At 31.9% G+C, this 22026-nt stretch overlaps 2 protein-coding genes across 2 annotated transcripts; one reads left to right on the top strand and one right to left on the bottom strand.

Moving 5' to 3' along the window:
• Positions 1-895: 895 nt before the first annotated feature.
• Positions 896-3566, top strand: LOC128200464 (uncharacterized). Its single transcript, XM_052893950.1, has 2 exons — positions 896-1207; positions 1310-3566. The coding sequence occupies exon 2, from the start codon at positions 1577-1579 to the stop codon at positions 2822-2824; it is 1248 nt and encodes a 415-aa protein (XP_052749910.1). The 5' UTR covers positions 896-1207; positions 1310-1576; the 3' UTR covers positions 2825-3566.
• A 6805-nt stretch (positions 3567-10371) lies between these two features.
• Positions 10372-21415, bottom strand: LOC113512062 (protein arginine methyltransferase NDUFAF7 homolog, mitochondrial). Its single transcript, XM_026895834.3, is given in 7 exon segments — positions 10372-10644; positions 18110-18301; positions 18632-18697; positions 18699-18902; positions 19188-19307; positions 19982-20122; positions 20569-21415. Coding segments are annotated over 7 exon segments (1317 nt in total). The 5' UTR covers positions 20983-21415; the 3' UTR covers positions 10372-10464.
• Positions 21416-22026: the final 611 nt, after the last annotated feature.

Raw genomic sequence — 22026 nt, 5'->3', positions numbered from 1 at the left:
AATATAATATTTAGTCACTTTAAACAGAGATTTGTTAAATACTGTTTAAATAAATAGAGTTTTAATTATTTATTGTAGTAGGATCGTAATCGAAACGAAATAACCACTTGCTTGTTATAAAAAAGTTAAGTACATTCTCTCTAATCTCAATTTGATAATAAGCATCTTTTAAGCCAGGTTTAGATAAAGATAAATTTATTTGCAAATAAATTTATCTTGTTGTGTGTGTGCAGTAAATACATATTAGGTATTTTAATTATGTAGTAATTGTAACATGTTTTTTACCAAGATTAGCATGCACATTTTTTGTTTAGGACTTTTCCCTTGACAGACAGATTTATATTCCTTTTTTCTATTCTTTAAAATAAGTATGACTAGAGAAACTCAATTCGCAGCTTTGTCTACAAGTTCGATTATATTTTCTGTTTATTTGAGCTATACTATTTTATTTTACTAAATACTTGATTTTATGATCAATATCTAACTGATGTTCATTTAGATATTGAATTTGAATTTTGGATTTTTTTGTTTGTTTTGTGTTTAGTAAATTAATATACAACTTAATTGTAATATATAAAGAATCATAGCAGTCTCTTAGGTACACAATAAGCTGCGAGTACAATTTTTCTCTACTTCTTCCAAATCCAACCAAGACTGACATTTTAAATGGGCCCAGTACATCAGCGAGTCTTTAGGACTATATGTCCTAGAATTTTGTCAGATTTTTCTTGGTTAGTTTTTTTTTTTTTTTAGTAGTCCTAGGTTTTGTCGACTATTATTATTATTGTTACTTTTGTACCCGAATTGATGGGTATATAATATTATGTCATTATTATGTTAGTTTTGTACCCGAATTGATGGGTATATAATATTATGTCATTATTATGTTAGTTTTGTACCCGAATTGATGGGTATATAATATTATGTCAATTATTACGAGTGGGTAGTCACCTGTCACGTAAACAAAGGCTCCAGATTAAAATTCATTTAAAAATACTTAAAGTTTTTCTATATCTTAAAAAGTGTTAGAAATCGTTCAATACTATATTAACTAATACACATTAGTATTAGCAACGATTAAATTCGATCCCAGTGAAAAAAACAAACGATATATAAATGAAAGAGTGCTATCGTAAAATATTGAACGTATTAAAAAAAATAGTATTAAGGTGTTCATTATTGCAGAAAACTGTTACTGCTCTATACTGTGTGATGTTTTGTAACTTAAAAACGTTGTATTATATGATATAATTGAATGGACATGAAATTGGTATGTACACTTTTTTTTTTTTTTTTTTCTAACATGAAGGTGGATCTGAAAAAATAAATAAATAAAAATACCCTACTTGAAATCGAAAATATTTTTCAACGGCACAAGACAGAATCGTCGCTATGGAACAGTGGTAGCATTGATAAGATTGCAGTTTGTTAACTCTGTGTCCGAAGGTTTGAATCCACACGTGTATGAGACCTTTTTGTTATTCATAGTATATACGGAAATTGTCTACATGTAAAAAATTTCTTCAGAAGATTATATAGATATTAAATACTAATATAAAAAACATCCTAATAAAAGATGGACGAAGAATTCATTACAATGAGACGACAGCGTAGTAATTCGTTACCTTATTTAGATTTATCAAATATCACCGTAAGAAGCGCTCCAAATGCCTCATTAGAAGACAGTGAAGAAACGGCTGAATTGAAACAACAGATAGAAGCACTCAATATTGAACTAAAATCAGCTCATACTGAAATAGAAAATTTACTCTTGGAGAATAAACAATTAACATTGCAACTACAATCAAAGGATAAAATCAATAAATTATATAAGGAAATAGAATCGGGAACAAGCACACCAATTTCAAAAAGAAAACATTCAATTAAATCGAATATCACATCGTATAATATGCTAGAAGCTAGCCGATATATATTAGACATAAATAAGAAATTATGTACCAATATACCAAGAAAATTATTACATACAGAATGCACATCGCCTAAGTTAAAGAATCAGGACTCCAATATCTGTAATAATATAAATATATTGAAATCATTACCAAACTGTGCGGATACATGTAAAGATAATCCAGAAAGCAATATATCCGCTTCTGTCTCTCCTTCTGTCCTATTAACTACTACAAAGAAAAAATTAAATGTAGAATCGATCCAGCAGAAAAAAGTAATTATTATGGCTGATGAACAAGGAAGAGGACTGCGACAAAAAATGCAAAATTTGTTAGGATCACAATACAAAGTACATTGCACTTTTAAACCAGGAGCACGTTTGAGTGATATAATTGGTCAGAAAGTACAATCTCAGAACTCTTTGACGGAAAATGATTATATAATTGTTTTGGGTGGTATACATGATAAGAATCCATATGAATGCATATCGTACTTGTATTGTTTTTTAAATAATTTAAAATGTAAAGCTAATGTATTAATAGGAGAAATACCAAAAAATTTTGTGTTAAATGAACGTAAACTAAATAGTAACCTAAAAATGATTTGTAACCAATTTAAAAATGTAACTTTCATTAACATGGACTTCAGTAGATATTTGCCATACAAAAATTATTTTACAACGCATATTAGCCAAAGATTGCTTAAAGATATATTGATGATTGACTATAAAATTAAATATAATATATATATGCAAAAAAGCAAAAATAACATAAGTTCACAATATAAAAATACATTGACCAGAACATCTGTATCTCAGTCCACTCAGACGGAGACAGAATATGTGATACAGGCCACGCAAGCAGGAGTTGAATATCAAAATGAAAATGAAAATTCAGATACTTGTTTTCGTCTTTAATACGCGTAATAAAGGTTTAACTGCATGCGCTCCTACAAACATATTTTATCAAAATGTTTGTGGTCTTAGAACGAAATTGGATCAATTGGAGTTATATTTCGAAATGCTTCCTAATTCACCTGATTACGTTTGTATTTCCGAACATTTTTTAAAAATGGATTCTCTAACTTCAATAAATTTTACGAAGTATGATTTAAAATCATGTTATTCTAGAATTAATAAAAAGAGAGGCGGCACTCTAATATTAGTTAATAAGAACAGACAAGCAAAAAATATTGTTGCTTGTGAAAAATTCAGTGATGAAAGGCATTTTGAAATATGTGGAGTTCAGGATTCTAGCACAGGGATAAATTATTTTTGTTGTTATCAAAATGGTTCTAACGTTGACACTTTTATTGAAAAATTTGAATTATTTTTACAGTATTACTTTGATAAGAAATGTATAATATGTGGTGACTTCAATATTGACTTAGCAAAAGAAAGTAAAATGAAAGTTGACTTTATAAACTTAATCAAATCGTATAATTTTAGATATCTTATTAATGACATCACATATGTGAGAAATGAATCCCACTCATGTATTGATAATCTATTAACAAACCTATCAGACAATTCATTTACTAACACTACAGTAGATTATAATGGACTTTCAGACGGGCATGCAGCTATCATGACTCAAGTCTTATCAGAAAATTTTAACCAAGAAAAATGGAAGCAAAAATATATAAGCGTTGAAAAAAGAATTTTTAATGCATACAATAATAGAAATTTTAGACAGAGCTTAAAGAAAGTGAAATGGCTTCAATTGGGTATAAATGACTTTTTGCATAAATTCAGTGATATTTTTAGAAAAAGTTTTAGAAAGAAAATAATCAAAACTAATATTCGTAATAATGGAAAATTGAAGTGGGTAACGAAAGGGTATTAGAGTTTCTAGCAAAATGAAACGTATTCTCTGTACTTTGGATAATAACCATAACCACGTGAGCTTATATAATTATCGGAAAAAATACATAAATATTTACAGGAAGGTAATTAGACATTCAAAAACGTTCACTGTGCAAAATAGTATAAATAATTGTAAAAACTCCAACAAAGAAATATGGAAAGTTGTAAATAAATATAGAAATAACAATTTTTCGACTATACATGAGAAAATTATACTAAAATCAAATAATATAACTATCAAAGATCCTAAAGAAATTATAGAAATGTTTTCTAATAAATTTGATTGCAGTAAAAAAATAAATACTACAAATATTCAAGAAGCAATGGCAATATTACACAGAAATGGTTTGAAGCCTGAAAAAAACATTGAGTTCCGACAAACTACTGTATCAGAAGTAACCTCTGTAGTAAAGAAAATGGAAAATAAAAATTCAAGTGGCTACGATGATATGCCCTCAAAAATAATTAAGGATAATATTGACATATTGGCAGAGCCCTTATCGTATTTATTTAATGCATGTATTAATCAAGGCATTTTTCCAGATCAATTAAAAATATCAAAAATTATTCCCGTACATAAGAAGTTGTCAAAATCTGATGTAAATAATTATAGACCAATTGCTCTTCCCCCAATATTATCAAAAATTTTTGAAAAGTTAATTAAAGTACAATTAATGACTCACCTTAATACAAATAAGTTGTTGAATGGACGTCAGTTTGGATATCAAAAAGGAGTTGGAACGTCTGATGCAATAGATACTATGATCGACGACATAACAAGACGACTTAATGAAAAATTGAAAGTAGCTGGAATATTCCTGGACTTGAGCTCTGCCTTCGACACTATTGACCATGACGTACTGATAAATAAAATTCATTACTATGGTGTTACAGATAAATCTCTTTCCTTACTGAAGTCCTATTTAAGTAAACAGAAAACAGTTTGTAGAAATTGTAGACATAGATGACGATGGCATGAAAAAGTCATATAAATCAGCACTAGCAACTGTAACAAGAGGTGTACCTCAGGGTTCAGTATTAGGCCCAATATTTTTCATAATATTTTTGAATGATTTAATAAATTATATGTACAATTTGTTCTTTGATATTGGGATAGTTATTTTTGCTGACGATACAAATGCAGTAATTTCTGGTAATAATGTAACGGATTTGAGCAATAAGACTAATGCAGTAATGACGGCTTTTAACACGTGGTTTTCAGTAAATAACCTGATACTAAATACATCTAAGACTAATGTCATGGTGTTTAAAACAACAGTTAGAAATAACCAAAGCCTTAGTATACATGTAAATGGAGTAGCTCTCAAAATGGTTGAAACAATGAAATTCTTAGGTATATATTTAGATTCGCTCTTAAATTGGAAAGCTGAAGTAAGTGCAGTAGACGACGCTATAAGCTCTGCATGCTATGCACTTCGTACTCTGAGAGAAGAGCTTACAGAAAACCAGTTGTTGACAATCTATTATGCTTTGGTAGAATCGCGATTACGATATAGCATAAAATTTTGGGGAAATAGCTACAAGTATAACACAAATAGAGCATTTATAGCACAAAAGAGAGTCATTAGAGCCATGGTTCATATTCCTCCCTGGGAATCGTGTGCAGGACATTTTAGAAGACTAAAAATACTAACTGTTCCAAGCCTATATATTCATGTTCTGCTAATAGATTTAATTAAAAATAGACATTTATATGAATCAGAGGATAGAATGAAACAACGATTAATTACAAGAAGGATGGATTTACAAAAGGTTATTATACCCACATTTAACATAGTACAACATTGTCCACGAAACCAAGCGGTGGTGTTATTTAATAAGCTGCCTAAGGAATTAAAGTCACTGAATGATTTAAATATCTTCAGGACAAAATTGAAGTCATTACTGCTAGAAAGGTGTCTGTACTCAATTGACGAATTCTAATTATAGTAAATTTGAATATATACCTATATTGTTTATGTTAAGAGATGACTAAGTGACTATAATATTTGTTTTATGCTTGATTTAATTTATATTTTATATAGTGTATGAAATTATTGTATCTACTATAACATTCAAATACAAATTTTTGTTTATGAATAAATAAAATAATAAATAAATAATTATGTTAGTTTTGTACCCGAATTGATGGGTATATAATATTATGTCAATTATTATGTTAGTTTTGTACCCGAATTGATGGGTATATAATATTATGTCAATTATTATGTTAGTTTTGTACCCGAATTGATGGGTATGTTAGTTTTGTACCCGAATTGATGGGTATGTTACTTTTGTACCCGAATTGATGGGTATGTTAGTTTTGTACCCGAATTGATGGGTATGTTAGTTTTGTACCCGAATTTATGGGTATACTAGTTTTGTACCCAAATCAATGGGTATGTTTAATGTAACTCCATCACTTTGGCAAGATATATATTTTATAGTGGAATAGGGGATGGTTAACATTTAGTTCCACCATTTTGACAAGATATTTTATAATAGAATAGAGTTACACTTAGTTCCACAATTTTGGCAAGATATTTTATAATGGAATAGAGTATGGTTAACATTTAGTTCCACTATTTTGGTAAGATATTTTATAGTGGAATAGAGTATAGTTAATATTTGGTTCCACCATTTTGGCAAGATATTTTATAGTGGAATAGAGTATGTTCAACATTCAGTATGAATGTAGTTATAGGAGAGTTGAATGATTGTTTGGTAACTTTATTTATTTTTTACTTGATGGATTATTTGGTTTATACTATTTATTTCGCCATATAACTAGCGCTTGCACATTCATGCGCTTATTTCGATTAGTGCGATATTGCTTTTGACCTAAATGGTATATAAATCCACACTTTTAGCAGAAGTTATTTCTTGCAACACATTGTGCATCATAACTATTTTGATATGTACTCTCGCATTTCATATACCGTATATTCTTTTCGTTTGAAATCTCTTTACAAGATTTGGTTTCTTTGGTGTCCTTTTACTGATCTTTCATCAGTCTCTATTGAATTGCTTCCACAATATTTATTTCTATTTTAGTAGAATTATCTTTTAACTTAAGATCTGAGGAAATGCATTTTTCTACGATTTGACAATTGAGATGTCATAATAAGACAATTTGCAAAACGGGAATTTTATGGGTGGTACATTATTTATACGTATTTATATAAATACTGTCAACTAATGATAATCGACAAATAACCAATTATGTTACTATTATTAACAAATATATTAACCGTATATCGTAGTCAACAAATGCGTCTGACTACCCCGTCAAGGATTGAATCTGAATAAAATATTATAAGTTATTATTATTATATTTTTTCCGAGAATTTTGTGTTTATAAATGATTATACTAAAATGATTGTTCTAAAACAACCTGAAAAATAAGATGTTGCTGATGTCAACATTAATTATTTATACATATTTACAATTTAAAAAAGAATCTGTAATTCAGGAATAAAGGCTATTTTTATTTTATTTTTTATTAAATGATTATACCTACCTACCGTAATAATGTATGCTATTATAATTGTAGGCAACAATATTGTAAATGCGAATACTTGTACTTGTTGTACAGGTGGATAAATGGATTATTCTCAGTTACAAACACAGCCTTTTGAACTTATAAACCAACATAAATATGTAGGTAAATTTATGTGCCCTAACGGCGAAAGGGTAACCAACTCAGAATTAAGCAGAGAACTACCGGCAACGCTAATATTCTGCTGGTTCCTTGTAAGAAAAATAAAATCGTAACCTCAACTCTTACCAAATATCTGTCAAATAATGAAGTTAATGTGAAGTGTTTGAATATATCATAATTATCTTATGATAATTACATTTGTATTAGGTTTATACCTACATACAAATCTATTTATTATGGAAGCAACCTCTATAATCGGAACCACCAATTGCATAAACTTGTATCTAAATAGATTACAGTTTATGTAGAATTATGTATTTGATGGGCTTTGCTCATTCGGATTGTACGGTGTATTTTATTTGTCAGAATAATTACTCCGACTCGGCTAATACATGCAGGCACATTTTGTTGTATGTATAGTCAGTATTCGCTGGTATCCCCGAACCACTTATCTTAAGAATTCAACTGTTATAATCACTTATACTGTGATGTAAATATAAACAGAAAGCTTGCGGTACGGTATACCTAGACATCAACAAACGCCGACCATTTGTTTAGGCATGTATAGCAAGTTATTGTACGACTATGATGCGCAAACGCGTTAAAATCAGTCACAGTGTGTCGCTAAATTACAAAACGTACTATGCACCGTAATATGTTTTATCAATATTTTGCTTTCTCTATACAATTTATAGAATCAAGTCTTTATTTCTTTTTGAAATTGCTTTTAGTCTTTTCTATATTTAATAAATTGATTGAGAATTAATAAATTATCTTCTCTCTTCCTTGTGAATTTAGAAATTTAACAGTTTAATGTTATTCGTGTCAAGTTACATTAAAATAACAACGCGATAATTACACACTCTTTGGACTGATTAGAACAGGTAATTTTGTAGTCGTATGACATATATATATATTTTTTTTACTTACAAATTTTCACCTCGTCGCCAATTTTGTGCTGTCCTCCTGGTATGGTAGGTAGGTGTAGGAAATAATAAACAATAATATGTCACAATGCGACTCACACGACCACCCGCCCGGACGTCACCCAGAGGAGTGGCAGGAGCGGGGGGACTTGCAGTCTCAACTTTAATGAGTACATCACAGTAACCGATGGTATATTTATCGTCCTCTTTTTACTAATTATATTTGTATAAGAAGAAAGGAGGCAACTTTTTGTTTTATCATTCCTTCTATGTAATTCTTTATATTTGTATATACTAACCCGCCTCTGTACGAGGTCTGTCCGGAAAGTTCGTATAAAAGTGTTCTGGAATGCGAGAAAGAGGAGTGGGGAGGCCAGGTAAGCGCAGGACCCCTTCCTTATGTCCCTAACAATGCTTCAGTTCTGGTCTGACCGCCGTGCGGTGCGAACTGGCTTGTCACGCCATCTGTGAAGTTACCTCTTAACGAAACCCCGTCGGCATGGAGCCCGCTTCCGTTGAAGAGCAGCGCGTCGTAATGAAGTTTCTCTCGAAACTCGGCAAGAATGGCCGTGAAAGCAAAGAGTGGAAGACATCCGGGGAACCACGAACAAAAAAATCAAGAAAATCCCGCTCAAATGTCAAGACAATGTTGATTGTTTTTTTCGATGTTCGGGGGATTGTCCATCAAGAATTCGTCCCTCCAGGCCAGACAGTTGATGGAAAATTCTACGTCGATGTGCTCAGACGCCTCAAAGCTCGTGTGGCACGAGTTCGTCCAGAATTGGCGCGAGAGGGGCGTTGGATTCTTCACCACGACAATGCCCCTGCCCACACCTCTCTTGTTGTCCGTGAGTTTTTGAGTAAAAATTCCATTACGGTGACCGAACACCCCCCTATTCGCCGGATTTGGCCCCGTGTGACTTCTTCTTGTTCCCAAAACCAAATTGGTACTTCGGGGGCGGCATTTGGGGGACATAAATGAGATAAAAAAAGCTACGACGGGGCAGCTGAGAAACCTACAACCAGAGGACTTTCAAGGAGCCTTCTCACAGTGGAAACGGCGTTGGCACAAGTGCATTATGTCACAGGGGGAGTACTTTGAAGGGGATAAAATTGATTTACCTGAATAATTGTAAAATAAAATTTTTAAAAAACTTTTATACGTACTTTCCGGACAAACCTCGTATACCAGTAGCGCAAGCAGAATTACTAGTATAGTATTATATTATCAGTGACTATTACATTATCATTCATTAAAAAAAGTCCATCATGATAAAAATACACCTGGAATTCAGCTCGATGGTTTCCAGGGGGAACCACGTGGAGGTCGACTTAACAGGGACCTATTACTAGCAATTCGACTACTAACAATCCCTTCCCCTTTTCCGTTTATAGATAATAATGATAAATAATATAACGGTTTAATATCGTGCAACATTATCGCGCAATCTCGGGAAAAAAAGAATACGATATCAGATCGTTTGATCTCTTGTCATGAATTCAAAATTAATCAATTTTAAAAATACCAGACCAGTAATAATTACTAACAATTTCTTCCCTATCCCCGGTTGGAGTACCTATGTTTGTTTGTTATATAGTTCGTTACAATGGGCCACTTGAACTGCTTCGACACACCGCCAGTGTATACTGATAGCATAAAAAATCTTAACGACTGATTCCCGTCCTTGGAATAACGGACAGGCGGATATATGTTTCGTATTTTTTTTTATTGGTGATAATAGAATGGTAACCCCGCCCGCGCTAGCGGTGTACACTGGCGGGGTACCAGTGAGAGATGATAGGTGAGGATGAAGCAGGTCAGCTAGCCCTTTGTGACGAATTCAACAAAAATTGTTCTCGATGGTTTCCAGGGAGAACCATGTGGAAGTTGACCTAATAAGGCATATTGCTAGCAATGGGGCTGTCAAACTCCATTGCTAACAGTCCCTTTCCCCCGTGTTTTGTAATTAGGAACAACATACTCTCTACGTAAACAAAATAAAATTGAACAATAACGTCATAAAACTATTTAATTGAACAAAATATTTACAATAACAACATAAAATAGTTAAATACCTAAAATACAAAGTTTAGAAACAATAATATCACGATTTAGGTGTCGAGAAACCAAGAGGTGGATATCTGTCCAGTATTTGTTCCATCGACGAAGGAAAAAATGCCATAAATTTAAATCGTTCGCCCATTTTCGCGGGGTCCACAAGCATTTTATAAGCGCTCTTCAATTTTTCTTTATCTTCTTCTGTTTTAGCGTTGTCTATTAATACCTGGAAATATCGTAGCCGCTATATTAACTTCTATTATTTAATTATACCTATTTTACAAATTACATACATACATCTGTCACGCCTGTCTCCCATTAGGGTAGGCAGAAACAATGGAACGCCAAATACTTCGATTTAAACAAACCTCTATTTTACAAATTCTTATTAATAAATTTGATTTTACACTATTGGTGTTAAAGTGTCGCCCTCTAGTGGCAACAGTTTCTAGGCCGTCTTTATTAGACCCAATTTCCTTTGACATGAACCCATTGATGCTTTCAAGCGACAAGTGAAAGATTATCTTTACTCTATCTGATTGTTTCTTCATTTCAAACATTGGCATTCTTTATTTATGTATGTATTTATATAATTATTTATTTTATGATTATTTTCCTTGTGCCTATAGTTATTAATATATGTGTATTAGGTACATATTTAACTTATATGCATGGGATTATATATAATTAATTAATATACATATATTTTTTTTTTTTTTTTTTTTTTTTTTTAATATTTTAAGGGCTTTTACCTTCTTCAGGTATATCAGTCCTATTTACAGATGGGCAAAGCACCGGGTTTAAACCCGGTGCTTTGGTAAAAACCCAATAAACACCCATAAACTCCCATAATCACCCAAAAAAATAGGTTTTTACGTATTTTTTTGAAAATATGTAAGTAATACTAATAAATTATTTTTATAAATTGTATTGATCAATTCTACAATATTAAATAAAACGTTAACTAATAATATTTCAGGAAATTTTAAAAATCTATATATAATAAAATGAAAGTAATTAATTTTCAGTGTTTTCATGTTGCAGTTGATCAACATGTTGGCCTTTTGCTTCCCGTAGATACTTTAAAATTTCTTCATAACACCTCGTTCGCACACATGGCCGTATATATTTAAATTCTTGAGCCACTAACAGTCCGAAATACTCATTTCTTTTATCCTCTTCTCCATAAATTAAGCATTTAGAACAGTTTGTTTCTTCTTTCAGTAAATTTTCTTTTACTTTATCCTCGTTTTTTTCTTTGTTGCGACGACGCTGGGTAAATCATCTGGACACTGGGTCTCACTATCGCCAAATATATTTGGAGATCGGCTTCGGCTACGGCTTGGCAGACATTTTTTCTTTCTACAATTTTAAATTAAATTTATTAGAATAAATGCTTCGAACACACGCGATCTAAGTACCTTTTGTGTTTATTATACCTTACCTACCTAGGTATAAAAAGAGTACTTACGTAGATTTTCTTTTATTAACTGTTTTATACGAAGATCTTGATCTCTCAAATTAGCATCCATTTTACTTCCAGTGATTATCAACTAAATTAATAATCCACAAAGTATTAAATAACGTTTTTATGAAATATTTAGCACAAAAACAATACCCTTTAAATATCGATCGTCAGTAACTGTGGCTGACTTACCTATATTCTAGCAAGCAGGACTGCCAGATGTGAAGGGGAAATCCCCAATAAATTGTTGCATGTGACTGATGATGTGAGCATGTTCGTTTCATAATAAAAATGTTGCCAGGTAACCAAAAAGTCGTATGTTTTTGTGCGAATTACGATCATAATCTTTACGATCGTACATTAAAAAATAGACAAATAATAGTATGAGTACGATTTAAATCGTATATCTGTCAACCCTGCTAGCAAGACAGCGACAAAATCACGTTGCATAACAATGTAGCCCAAGCTTATATCTTATGAAATATACGGAAGAGATACGGACTTAGAAAAAACAGAAATGTTGTTCTTTGTGGAAGTCATTGATGAAATTCTATGTATTTTAGCCCGCAAACTTTCTTCAAACAAAAACAGCGCCATCTAGTATCGAGTTCTGTAATTATCTCTTTGTTTATGGATTTGAAGTAAGACCGCCACGCATGCAATACATTATGACTGGGGATTCCCCTATTCGTCGACGCTGAATATGAGGCGACGACAATCACTGTCAAACGTGTTCACTATTACTCTGACTCTGGTAACGTGACTTCCTGGTAACGTGTTAGGTAGGAAAAGCAGTAAAAAAGTGCATATTAAGGGAGCAGATTTGAAATAATATTTATACTTAACAAGAAATAATTAAAGGTAAGTGGATTTTTGAATGATACAATTATATCATGATCACTTAACAATTTTAACTTAAAATTAGATGTATTATTACAAGCTTTTATTTAGCTTGCGTTATGTAAATAAAAGTATGTAGGTATGTTCGTATGTTGATGCAATTATCCTCAATCCTCAACCGACTGGGATAAAATTTTCCATACACGTTTATTTTGGATGATAGTGCATAGTTAGCTGAGAGTCGTCATTGGATAATAATGGTGGATAGCCTAAGATGTGTACTAGATATTTATTTTTAACATAATATGCGTAAGTACCTAATCGAATTAAAGAAGTTGCTGAGAAAAATACAGAACAATACGATAATAAACTAGCGTCTGCGTTTAATCCTCCGAGGAGATGTAATTTTACAAAGGTTTTTTGTATTTATTTTATTATTTTTTTAATAAATTTATTGTAAATAACAAGAAATAATCATTGTAAAAAAATAGGCACTCTATTGTTGAATTTTCGTCAGACCAACTAATCATCGTTCATTTTTTTAGGTTCAATGGGGAGACCTAAAGATTTACGCATATGGGAGCACTACCGTACTTTACCAAACAAGTCTGTTTCTTGCAAGCTTTGTAATAAGGTCTACAAATTCAGTAATGCTGCCAAAATGCTTCAACATCTTATCACTTGTCCAAAATCTCCAGAAACATTAAAAGACTCTATGAAACTTATAAAAGATAGCTCGTCCAAAACCAAAATGTCTGGACTGTCAGAGATAGAGACAAATGATTCTTTTATAAGCCCCTCGTCGTCTGCTAACACTACAATAAATGCTGAGTTTCAAGACACCGATGATCATATAAAAACAGAATTAGCGAGAGCTATATTTGTAACAGGGACGCCATTATCGATGGTGCAACATCCTTTATGGATACAATTTTTCGAAAAATTGCAACCAAAATTTAAAATACCTTCACGTAAAGCTTTAGCGACAAAATACTTAGATAAAATATATAGAGAAATGCGTTTTGAGTTAAATGAGGAACTAAATGCTTGTAGTTACTTACACCTTCAGTGCGATGGCTGGTCTAATTTAAGAAATGAAGGAATAATAAACTTTCTTATATCAAAACCTCAACCTGCATACGTTAAAAGTTTGAATACAGAAAGTAATCCTCACACTAGTGAATACCTTAGCCAAGAAGTTGAAAAAGTAATGAAAGTGTATGGAGCAAATAAGTTTCTTGTACTTATTGGCGATAACGCTAGAAATATACAAAAGGCATTCGAATTAACAAAACTCAAATATCCACATGTTGTTCCTCTCGGTTGCTGTGCACATATCCTTAACTTGTTGTGCCAAGATATTGTAAAGATACAAGAAGTAACTGTGTTTATTATGCAAGCCATAAATATAATAAAAACTGTTAAAAGGAGTCAACGATTAAGTTCCTTGTTGATAAAATCAAGGCAGGGTGAAGATTCTACACAAACACTAAAATTGCCTTGTGCTACAAGATGGGGAAGTCATGTTACTTCGTTAAAAAGTTTGAAAGCAAATAAGATAGCTTTGCAAATATTAACAGTTAGAGAAGATGTGGTAATTTCAAGAGATATTAAAGATTTAATTCTAAGTGATGATTTCTGGACGAAGACAGGGGAATGTATAAGTATTTTGGAACCAGTCACTGAAAGCATATTTTACTTAGAGAGCGACCAGAATCGTTTGCATCGCACATACATTACATTTAGAGATGTACAAGCTAAGATACGTTTTGCATTAAATGAGATTTCGACATTGAGCGAAGAAAGCAAACAGCAGATTCTAACATCAGTATCTTCAAGATGCAATATGGCAATGAGGCCAATACATTTTGCAGCATATATTCTAGACCCCAGGACTCTAGGAGTCGAACTTACTCAAGAGGAAGAACTTAAGGGTATGGAGTTTATCTACAATTTAAGCCAACACTTAAGTTTGTCAAATGTAATGGCAGATTTGGCGTGTTATAAAGCTAAAGAAAACTTTTGGGCCAGAGGATTTGTATGGAGCTCATTAGATAGCATTGAGCCCCTAATATGGTGGAAAGGTATTTGTGGTTCCACTGAGTTAAGCAAAGTAGCGATTCGTATTCTATCAGCTCCCTGTACTTCGGCAGCCACTGAGCGTTCCTTTAGTATCCAAGGCTACATACATAATAACAAAAGAAATCGACTTACAACTGAAAGAACTGAAAAAATTTCATTCATTTGTTATAACTGGAATCTTAAACATAAAGCTGAATGCGAGGACATTCAGTTTAATGAAGAAAATACCTTAGAAGCTTTCATTGAGCAAGTAAATGAACATAACAGTTTAGACGAAATAGAGCCTATCGAACCTATACAATTCATCGCTTGTAATAACTCTGAATCTGACAGTGATTGACTGTAGTTTTACATTTTACTTTCATCTCTTTCTTAATAAACTCAAAATCAAATTAAAAGTTTTTTATTCTGTAGGCTGCATAATAATATTGTCTATGTCCAGTATACTGGACGTCTTGCGGCTGAGATGACGATGATGAAGTACAAAATCATAAACACCCAAAAATTTGGGTGTTTATGGGGTTTAAACCCAATAAACCCAAAACACCCGGTTTTTACCCACCAGACTTTAAACCCACCCAGGTGGATTGCCCATCTCTAGTCCTATTGTACCCTGAACTGATTTCTCCAACTAAACTTTATCTACCTTCCCTAGACGCGGAAAGAGAAGAATTAATGGGCATCAATAATTTACAGAGATGTTCAAAAATTTCTGGTTTAAGTTCAGCTAACATAGTTTGAATAAGACCAACATTCAATTTATTTAAGTTAAAGTGGCGCATGAATTCTTCTCTTTCCTTCGTGTTAATACGACACTCTAATAGAATATGATGCACATCATCGATGGTACTACAAGTTTGACAATGGGGTGACAAGGACTTTCCCATCATATGTGCAAATTTTTTGATGGATAATGACCAGAACGTAAACGAACAGCTAATTTAATACAGTACCTATTGATTTTAATTCCACAAAACCAAGGAATATGTGGTGGTTCAGCCTGAATAGTTTTGTACCAAATGCCTTTTTCTTTTGAAATTTCGTTAAAATATTCTTTCCAATCTTTTTGACATTGATTTTTGAATTTAGATATATAATCAGTAAAATGTGGTAATGACTGATGTTCCCTACCTTTCTCTATGCCCAGTTTAGCTAAACGATCTGCTTCTTCATTGCCCCGTAAACCAACGTGTGCTGGAATCCATTGCAGTATTAGATCAATTTTGCTTAGGTTTAATTTATGAATGAGTTCTAAAATTTTGTAAGCAATAGGAATTCCTCTTTTTCCAGATGCACAATAAATTAAGTGTTGTAATCCGCTCTTACAATCTGATAAAATTACACATTTCTTAACATTTATGACAGATGAGATATATATCAATGCTTCTAAAATTGCAATTAATTCCGCTGACATAATAGACATATTACAATTGATTTTAAAGCAACCGAAATGATTTTTACTTAAATCACAAAACGCTGCGCCTAACCCACCCGTAGACTTTGCTCCATCAGTGAATATTTTATGCCAATCATTGTATTTCACATTAATTTCTTTGACGACTTCATGTTTTAGCAAATTTGTATCATAAGAAGATTTAGCATTTGTGATGTATTCTACTTCTGTTCTAATTATATTATTAATCTGAATACCCGTAACCCAAATATCTAATGAAAACATTTGAAGAGGATGACAAGAATGAACATGAATTGGTTTGATTGTGTTGAAAGTTGATATTAATAAAGGTTCTTTTTTATGTGCCCAATTCCTTGTTTGGCAGAGTAAATTCAATTCACCTAACAATTTTGTAGACATGTTGTTTGATACAGAAAGAGCTTTGAGACAATATTTAAAAGCAAGATAGCGTCTCCTTATTTTAAGTGGAGGAATACTTATTTCACTCTCCATAGTATGAATAGGCGTAGATTTAATGAACCCACCAATATACCTTAACACTTGATTTTGAATTTTGTCCAATTTCGCAATATTACTTTTAGCACTACTGTCATACAAAAAACAGCCATAGTCTATCCTACTTCTTATTAATGAAATATACAATCTTCGCAAATGAACTGGATGAACACCCCAAGTAGGCCCTGTTAAAACTCTCAATATACTTAAAAATTTTGTACATTTTTCTTGAACCTCACTTATGTGCTTGTTCCACAGCAACCTTTTATCTAACCATAGACCGAGATACTTAACACTATCTACAATATCGAGAGGAATATTATTAATAGTTATTTTAGTTTGATACTTTCTGCGTCCTCGACTAAAGACACAAATCTTAGATTTCACTTCAGATATATTTAAACCTAATTCTTCCAAAGCCATTATCATACAATTTAATGCATTTTGTATATTGTTTTCGCAATTTATAATCTTTTCATGACTAAAGTATAGCACAAAATCATCAGCATATTGTGAGATGACAACATGTTCAATGTGATGACAAATTTTATGCGTAACTAAGTTAAAAAGAAGCGGAGAAATCGGGTCTCCTTGAGCCAATATACATATATGGACATAGGCCTCTTTCATAGACTGCCATAATGAATGGTCCTAAATCACCTGCATCCAATGACTCCCTGTAATGCATTTGAAGTTATCACTCCAGGGAGCTGTCCTACACTGCATTTGCCTGAACAATGATTGAATCATTTATAAATGATCAAATTATTAAATAATAATAAATTATCTAAACATAAATGTAAGCATTCCGATTTTTTAAGCTGGTATTTAAATTTAGAATTCCCTGAAGCAGTCCAGTATTGTCTGACTTATGAAAGAACTTAATTTCTATAAGTTTTGTCATGAAACATTAAAATAATAACTTTAGACCGCCAGACCTTTTTTTTTTATACAACTTAGAATGGCAAACAAGCTGACGGCCCACCTGATGGAAAGTGGTAACCGTTGCCTATAGACATGAGCAGTACCATGGACATAACAGAGTATACTGTTTCGCGCATGATACCCCCCCATACGTTGCCATTCCTAAGGACTCAGATATTATTCCTCTGTACCCAGTAAATTCACGCCATATCCCACCCTTCAAACCGAAACAGAGCCATGCAAACACAACTGCTTCACGGTTAAAATACGAATGAGACAGAGGTACCCAAGCAATCGACTTTTGTACAAAGTCTCCCTCTGGTTTAATTGGTTTATCTGGTTTAATTTAATTTAAATGGTTAGTTTCAAATATAACGTCATTTAATTCTCATAATGAATCTATTTTAATCCCTGAGCTATTGCAATCATTATTATTGTGACTGTTTAGTTAAAAAATAACCAAGTACATACTTGCAATCTGACTTCGGCCTGTGATCTCTCCAGGAAGTCTTTTTGTTTCACCGGTCCCAATACGATGGCGTAATTCTCCGCTCCTGGCGACTTTGCAGCGGCTATACGAAGCTGGGCAAAGTCCACATCGGCCGTGAGATCGTTGGCTCCTGGTGATTCGAGTGGATCCACTACTTTGTGCTTGTGGAATGCCTACAATAAAAAAAAAAAGCGATAAATGCTATTGGGCATATTAAAAAATCCTATCCTAAGCAAAGCTTGTAATTTGGGTACATAATGAGATTTATTTATTTATATTTTATTCTACACAAAAATTACGTAGTTTAAAGTCTATATTAAATGAAAATGTACAACAGGCGAACTTAACTCTGTAAGAGTTCTCTTCCAGCAAACCTTGAGTAAAAAGGAGCATTAATAGCGGGCAGTGTGCGTAAAATGTTAGTAATAAATTCTCAGGAAGATAAAGAAACACGAAACGGAGAAATAAGAAACACTGATATTAGTCCCTGAAGTCTTTATTACCCTGAATGTATCACCCTTCTCTCCTTCATGTCCATAATCGGCTATTAAAGCTATGCCACCAAATTCTGTCCACCCTCTGTGCTAGTTTTTAACTTTGCGATTCACCCAGACTCCAGAGTCCACTGATTTCCAACCATTTCTGTCTCCATATATCCAACGGGGGCCTAATGAGTGTTTTAACAGATTTGGTCTCTTCAGCCGAGATTCTATAACGGAGTTTACCAGCAGAGTCCAAATCTATAAGGATCTCCCTCCAACCATTTTCTGTTTTCTGTAATACAAATAAATGACTAGTTTCAATGTAACATTAAAAGAAAACCAGTATATATATATATATATATATATATATATATATATATATATATATATAAACCCAAATAGAGAAATAGACAGGAGATTAATTGGTATAGGTAGTCACTTCTAATATTACAAAATAGTTTCTTATTTTTGAATTGGTTTCTTATCTTAGAATTACATAAAATTAACTATTTTTTTATTTTTAGTTTAATAATATTGAATAAAAAAATATCAATTAAAATAAAATTCAATTACTTACTTCAAATTTATGAATAGGTAGCACATCGAAAAACTCATGTGCTATGAACCAAGAGAAATTGTTGGGAACTTTCTTCAGGTCATTGTACCAGTACACCTTGATGCCACTTGCTGTCTCCCCCTGGATATAATAATATGTAAATAAATAATTGTAATTCAGTTCATTCCATTAAATACCTAATAGTTAATACTAATGTCATATCAACATGCTAAACATTTTCTACCATAATTTGATATCTTACTATATACTTAATAAATGTCAAATGAGTACAAGGATTGTGTTATAAATATTGCAGAATTTTTTATTTAAAAGAGGCTTTTATTGAATTAAAAAGTTATTTTATTAATTAATGGTAGTTTCTATCTCAAACAATATTTTTTTTTAAAATAGCATCTTTTACTAAAAATATTTACTTAATTATATTTTTCACTAACATTTTGTCAACTATAGAGTATGTGTGAAACTATATAGTAAAACCAATGATTTTGGTCACTTCTTGCAAGAATAATATTAAAAAAAAAAACACAAAATTTTAAGTTATACCTTCCAGTATGCAACTGTAATAACTGCATTTAATTTAGTGCAGTAGTTTTTGTATGATGTTAAATATAGACAAACAAATGGAAAAAAATCTAAAAACTATTTTCTTAAATATCTCACATGTATAGACATTGTTTAATTACACTTTTATTATATCTCTTTACTTTTATTTTAATCTTATTAAGATTTAATTCTACTATAGGAATATTACATTACATTAGGTATACAGTACACATAATAATTTTAAACTATACCTCATAATTATAGGGTAGTTTTAAATCAGTGGACCTATGGGATATACAGAGTCTGTTGGCCTGAACATTCTGCATGGTCTCTGAAATCTCTACTAAGTGCAAACTGAGATCTTTAGGTTGGTATCCAAAGCGATGCAGCACCTGAGAACAATATATAAAATAAATAATTATATTTATTAATAAAAATTAGACATTTACTCATTTATTCCGTTGGTCATTTCTGAAACTAATATATAAAAGGCTAAATACAAACAGGGTGCTTAATTAGAATTAATTTAGTTTTTAAATTTTATACCGATTGTAAACATACTTACATTTATAAAATTAGTAAGTATAATATTTTACATAAGTAACAGCAGGTCTTTTAAAAATTATATTGAGTGAAAACTATGTGGACAAGATAAATATAATAATAATATTGATACAATTTCATGACTAAATGTTTTTTTGAATTCGTAAATTGTGTTTTAGTGAATTCTTATATAGTTTTTAAAACATTGCTTTCTAATGCAGGTAACAGTGTCACAATGGTCAGAGTACAGGTTAATAGATATTTTTAAATAAAAATGTACACAATAAGTGGTTACCCTTAGAAGATCAAACATCAACGTGCCCTTTCCTGGCCCAAGTTCAACGATCTGAAGCGGTTTACCGGGACCCATTTTCTGCGTTTCAGAATAAAACCAAACGGCAACCATCTCACCAAATAATTGACTTATTTCTGGTGATGTTATGAAATCCCCCATTTCACCTATAACTTCTTTCTTCATATAATAGCCTTCTGTGGGATTTGTAGTAACAATGTGCATGTATTCTGCTACAGTTAGCGGGCCATTAAGTTTTATTTTTTCTTTTATAATATCCATGAGTTTCGGCGCCGATCCCGGCACTGGCATTTTTAGGGTGCTCGGATCAGGCCGTTTAACTACTTTATATCCATACCCCCTTCGAAAAAGTGAAGGCAGTTTATTAGACAAGCGGAATATATTACGTGAATTCATATTTTAGGTTTGGTAAAAACATAAACATTTACAATTGTATATTTTTAGGATTAGGACCAGCTGATTGTGACAAACGTGACAGCTTGTGATACGTTCAGTAATAGCTAGGCTCCTAACCTATATAGGTACCTAGTAACGTAATAAATAGACATATAATTATAAGTTTCAGCTAATCAAAAAAATATTTTTGTAGAGAACATTATTGTTAATACAAGTTTTGTCCTGTAATAAAAAATAAAGAACCAGTTTAATTTTATTTCCTCTCCGTCATTCTGTCCTGATTTTAAGAATTTGATTTCTGAACAATGAGATATATTCACAGTCCCACCTAGAGATGTTTCCAATATACAGAATTTTATCATAATTGCTGTCCGACCGCGATAAATCTTAAATTAGAGTAGTAGACTACCGTCCTAATATTCTTTCTTATGTCAATAGCGTTAATTGCAATAAAATGGCATACGATAGGCCTCATAATAACATTTTTAGTTTTTACATCTCTCAAGAGAGGCGCTACTATCGTTCAGTCCCTAATAGCTTTTACCTCGCTCGCGCCTCTTTGTTCTAATATTAAATTATATTTATTTTTACTCCACGCAACTACCTTTTACTTTGAATTGTCAATACTTTATTATGGGGGGGGACCTGGTGTCTAAGATACAAGTTACGACTTAGTTTAGGCTCCAGATCTCCCACAAATTATGATACTTTTATTTTGTATAAAGTAAAATGTAATATTATTATACATTGTAATTTGTGGAGATGAATAAACTAATTTTTATTTTATTTTTATTTTTATTATTTTAAGTTATACAAAATATAATTAAAACAAAAATTAACAGTTGCTATTGTGGAAAATCAAATTTTTCTTAAACTACATTTTACCTGGTTATATATTTTGTGTGCAACTTGAGGTACCAATAACACTTTTATTACATACTAGCTGTTTCCCGCTTCTAACTATATAGTTCCCGTATATCATTCCCATTGGAACCCTTCATGAATCCGGTCTTATATTGTATTATATATTTAAATAATAATTAC

The sequence above is a fragment of the Galleria mellonella genome, unplaced genomic scaffold (assembly GCF_026898425.1).
Source record: "Galleria mellonella isolate WM207_F2 unplaced genomic scaffold, CSIRO_AGI_GalMel_v1 utg184, whole genome shotgun sequence".
Lineage (NCBI taxonomy): Eukaryota > Metazoa > Arthropoda > Insecta > Lepidoptera > Pyralidae > Galleria > Galleria mellonella.
This window is presented reverse-complemented; position numbering and strand designations above follow the sequence as displayed.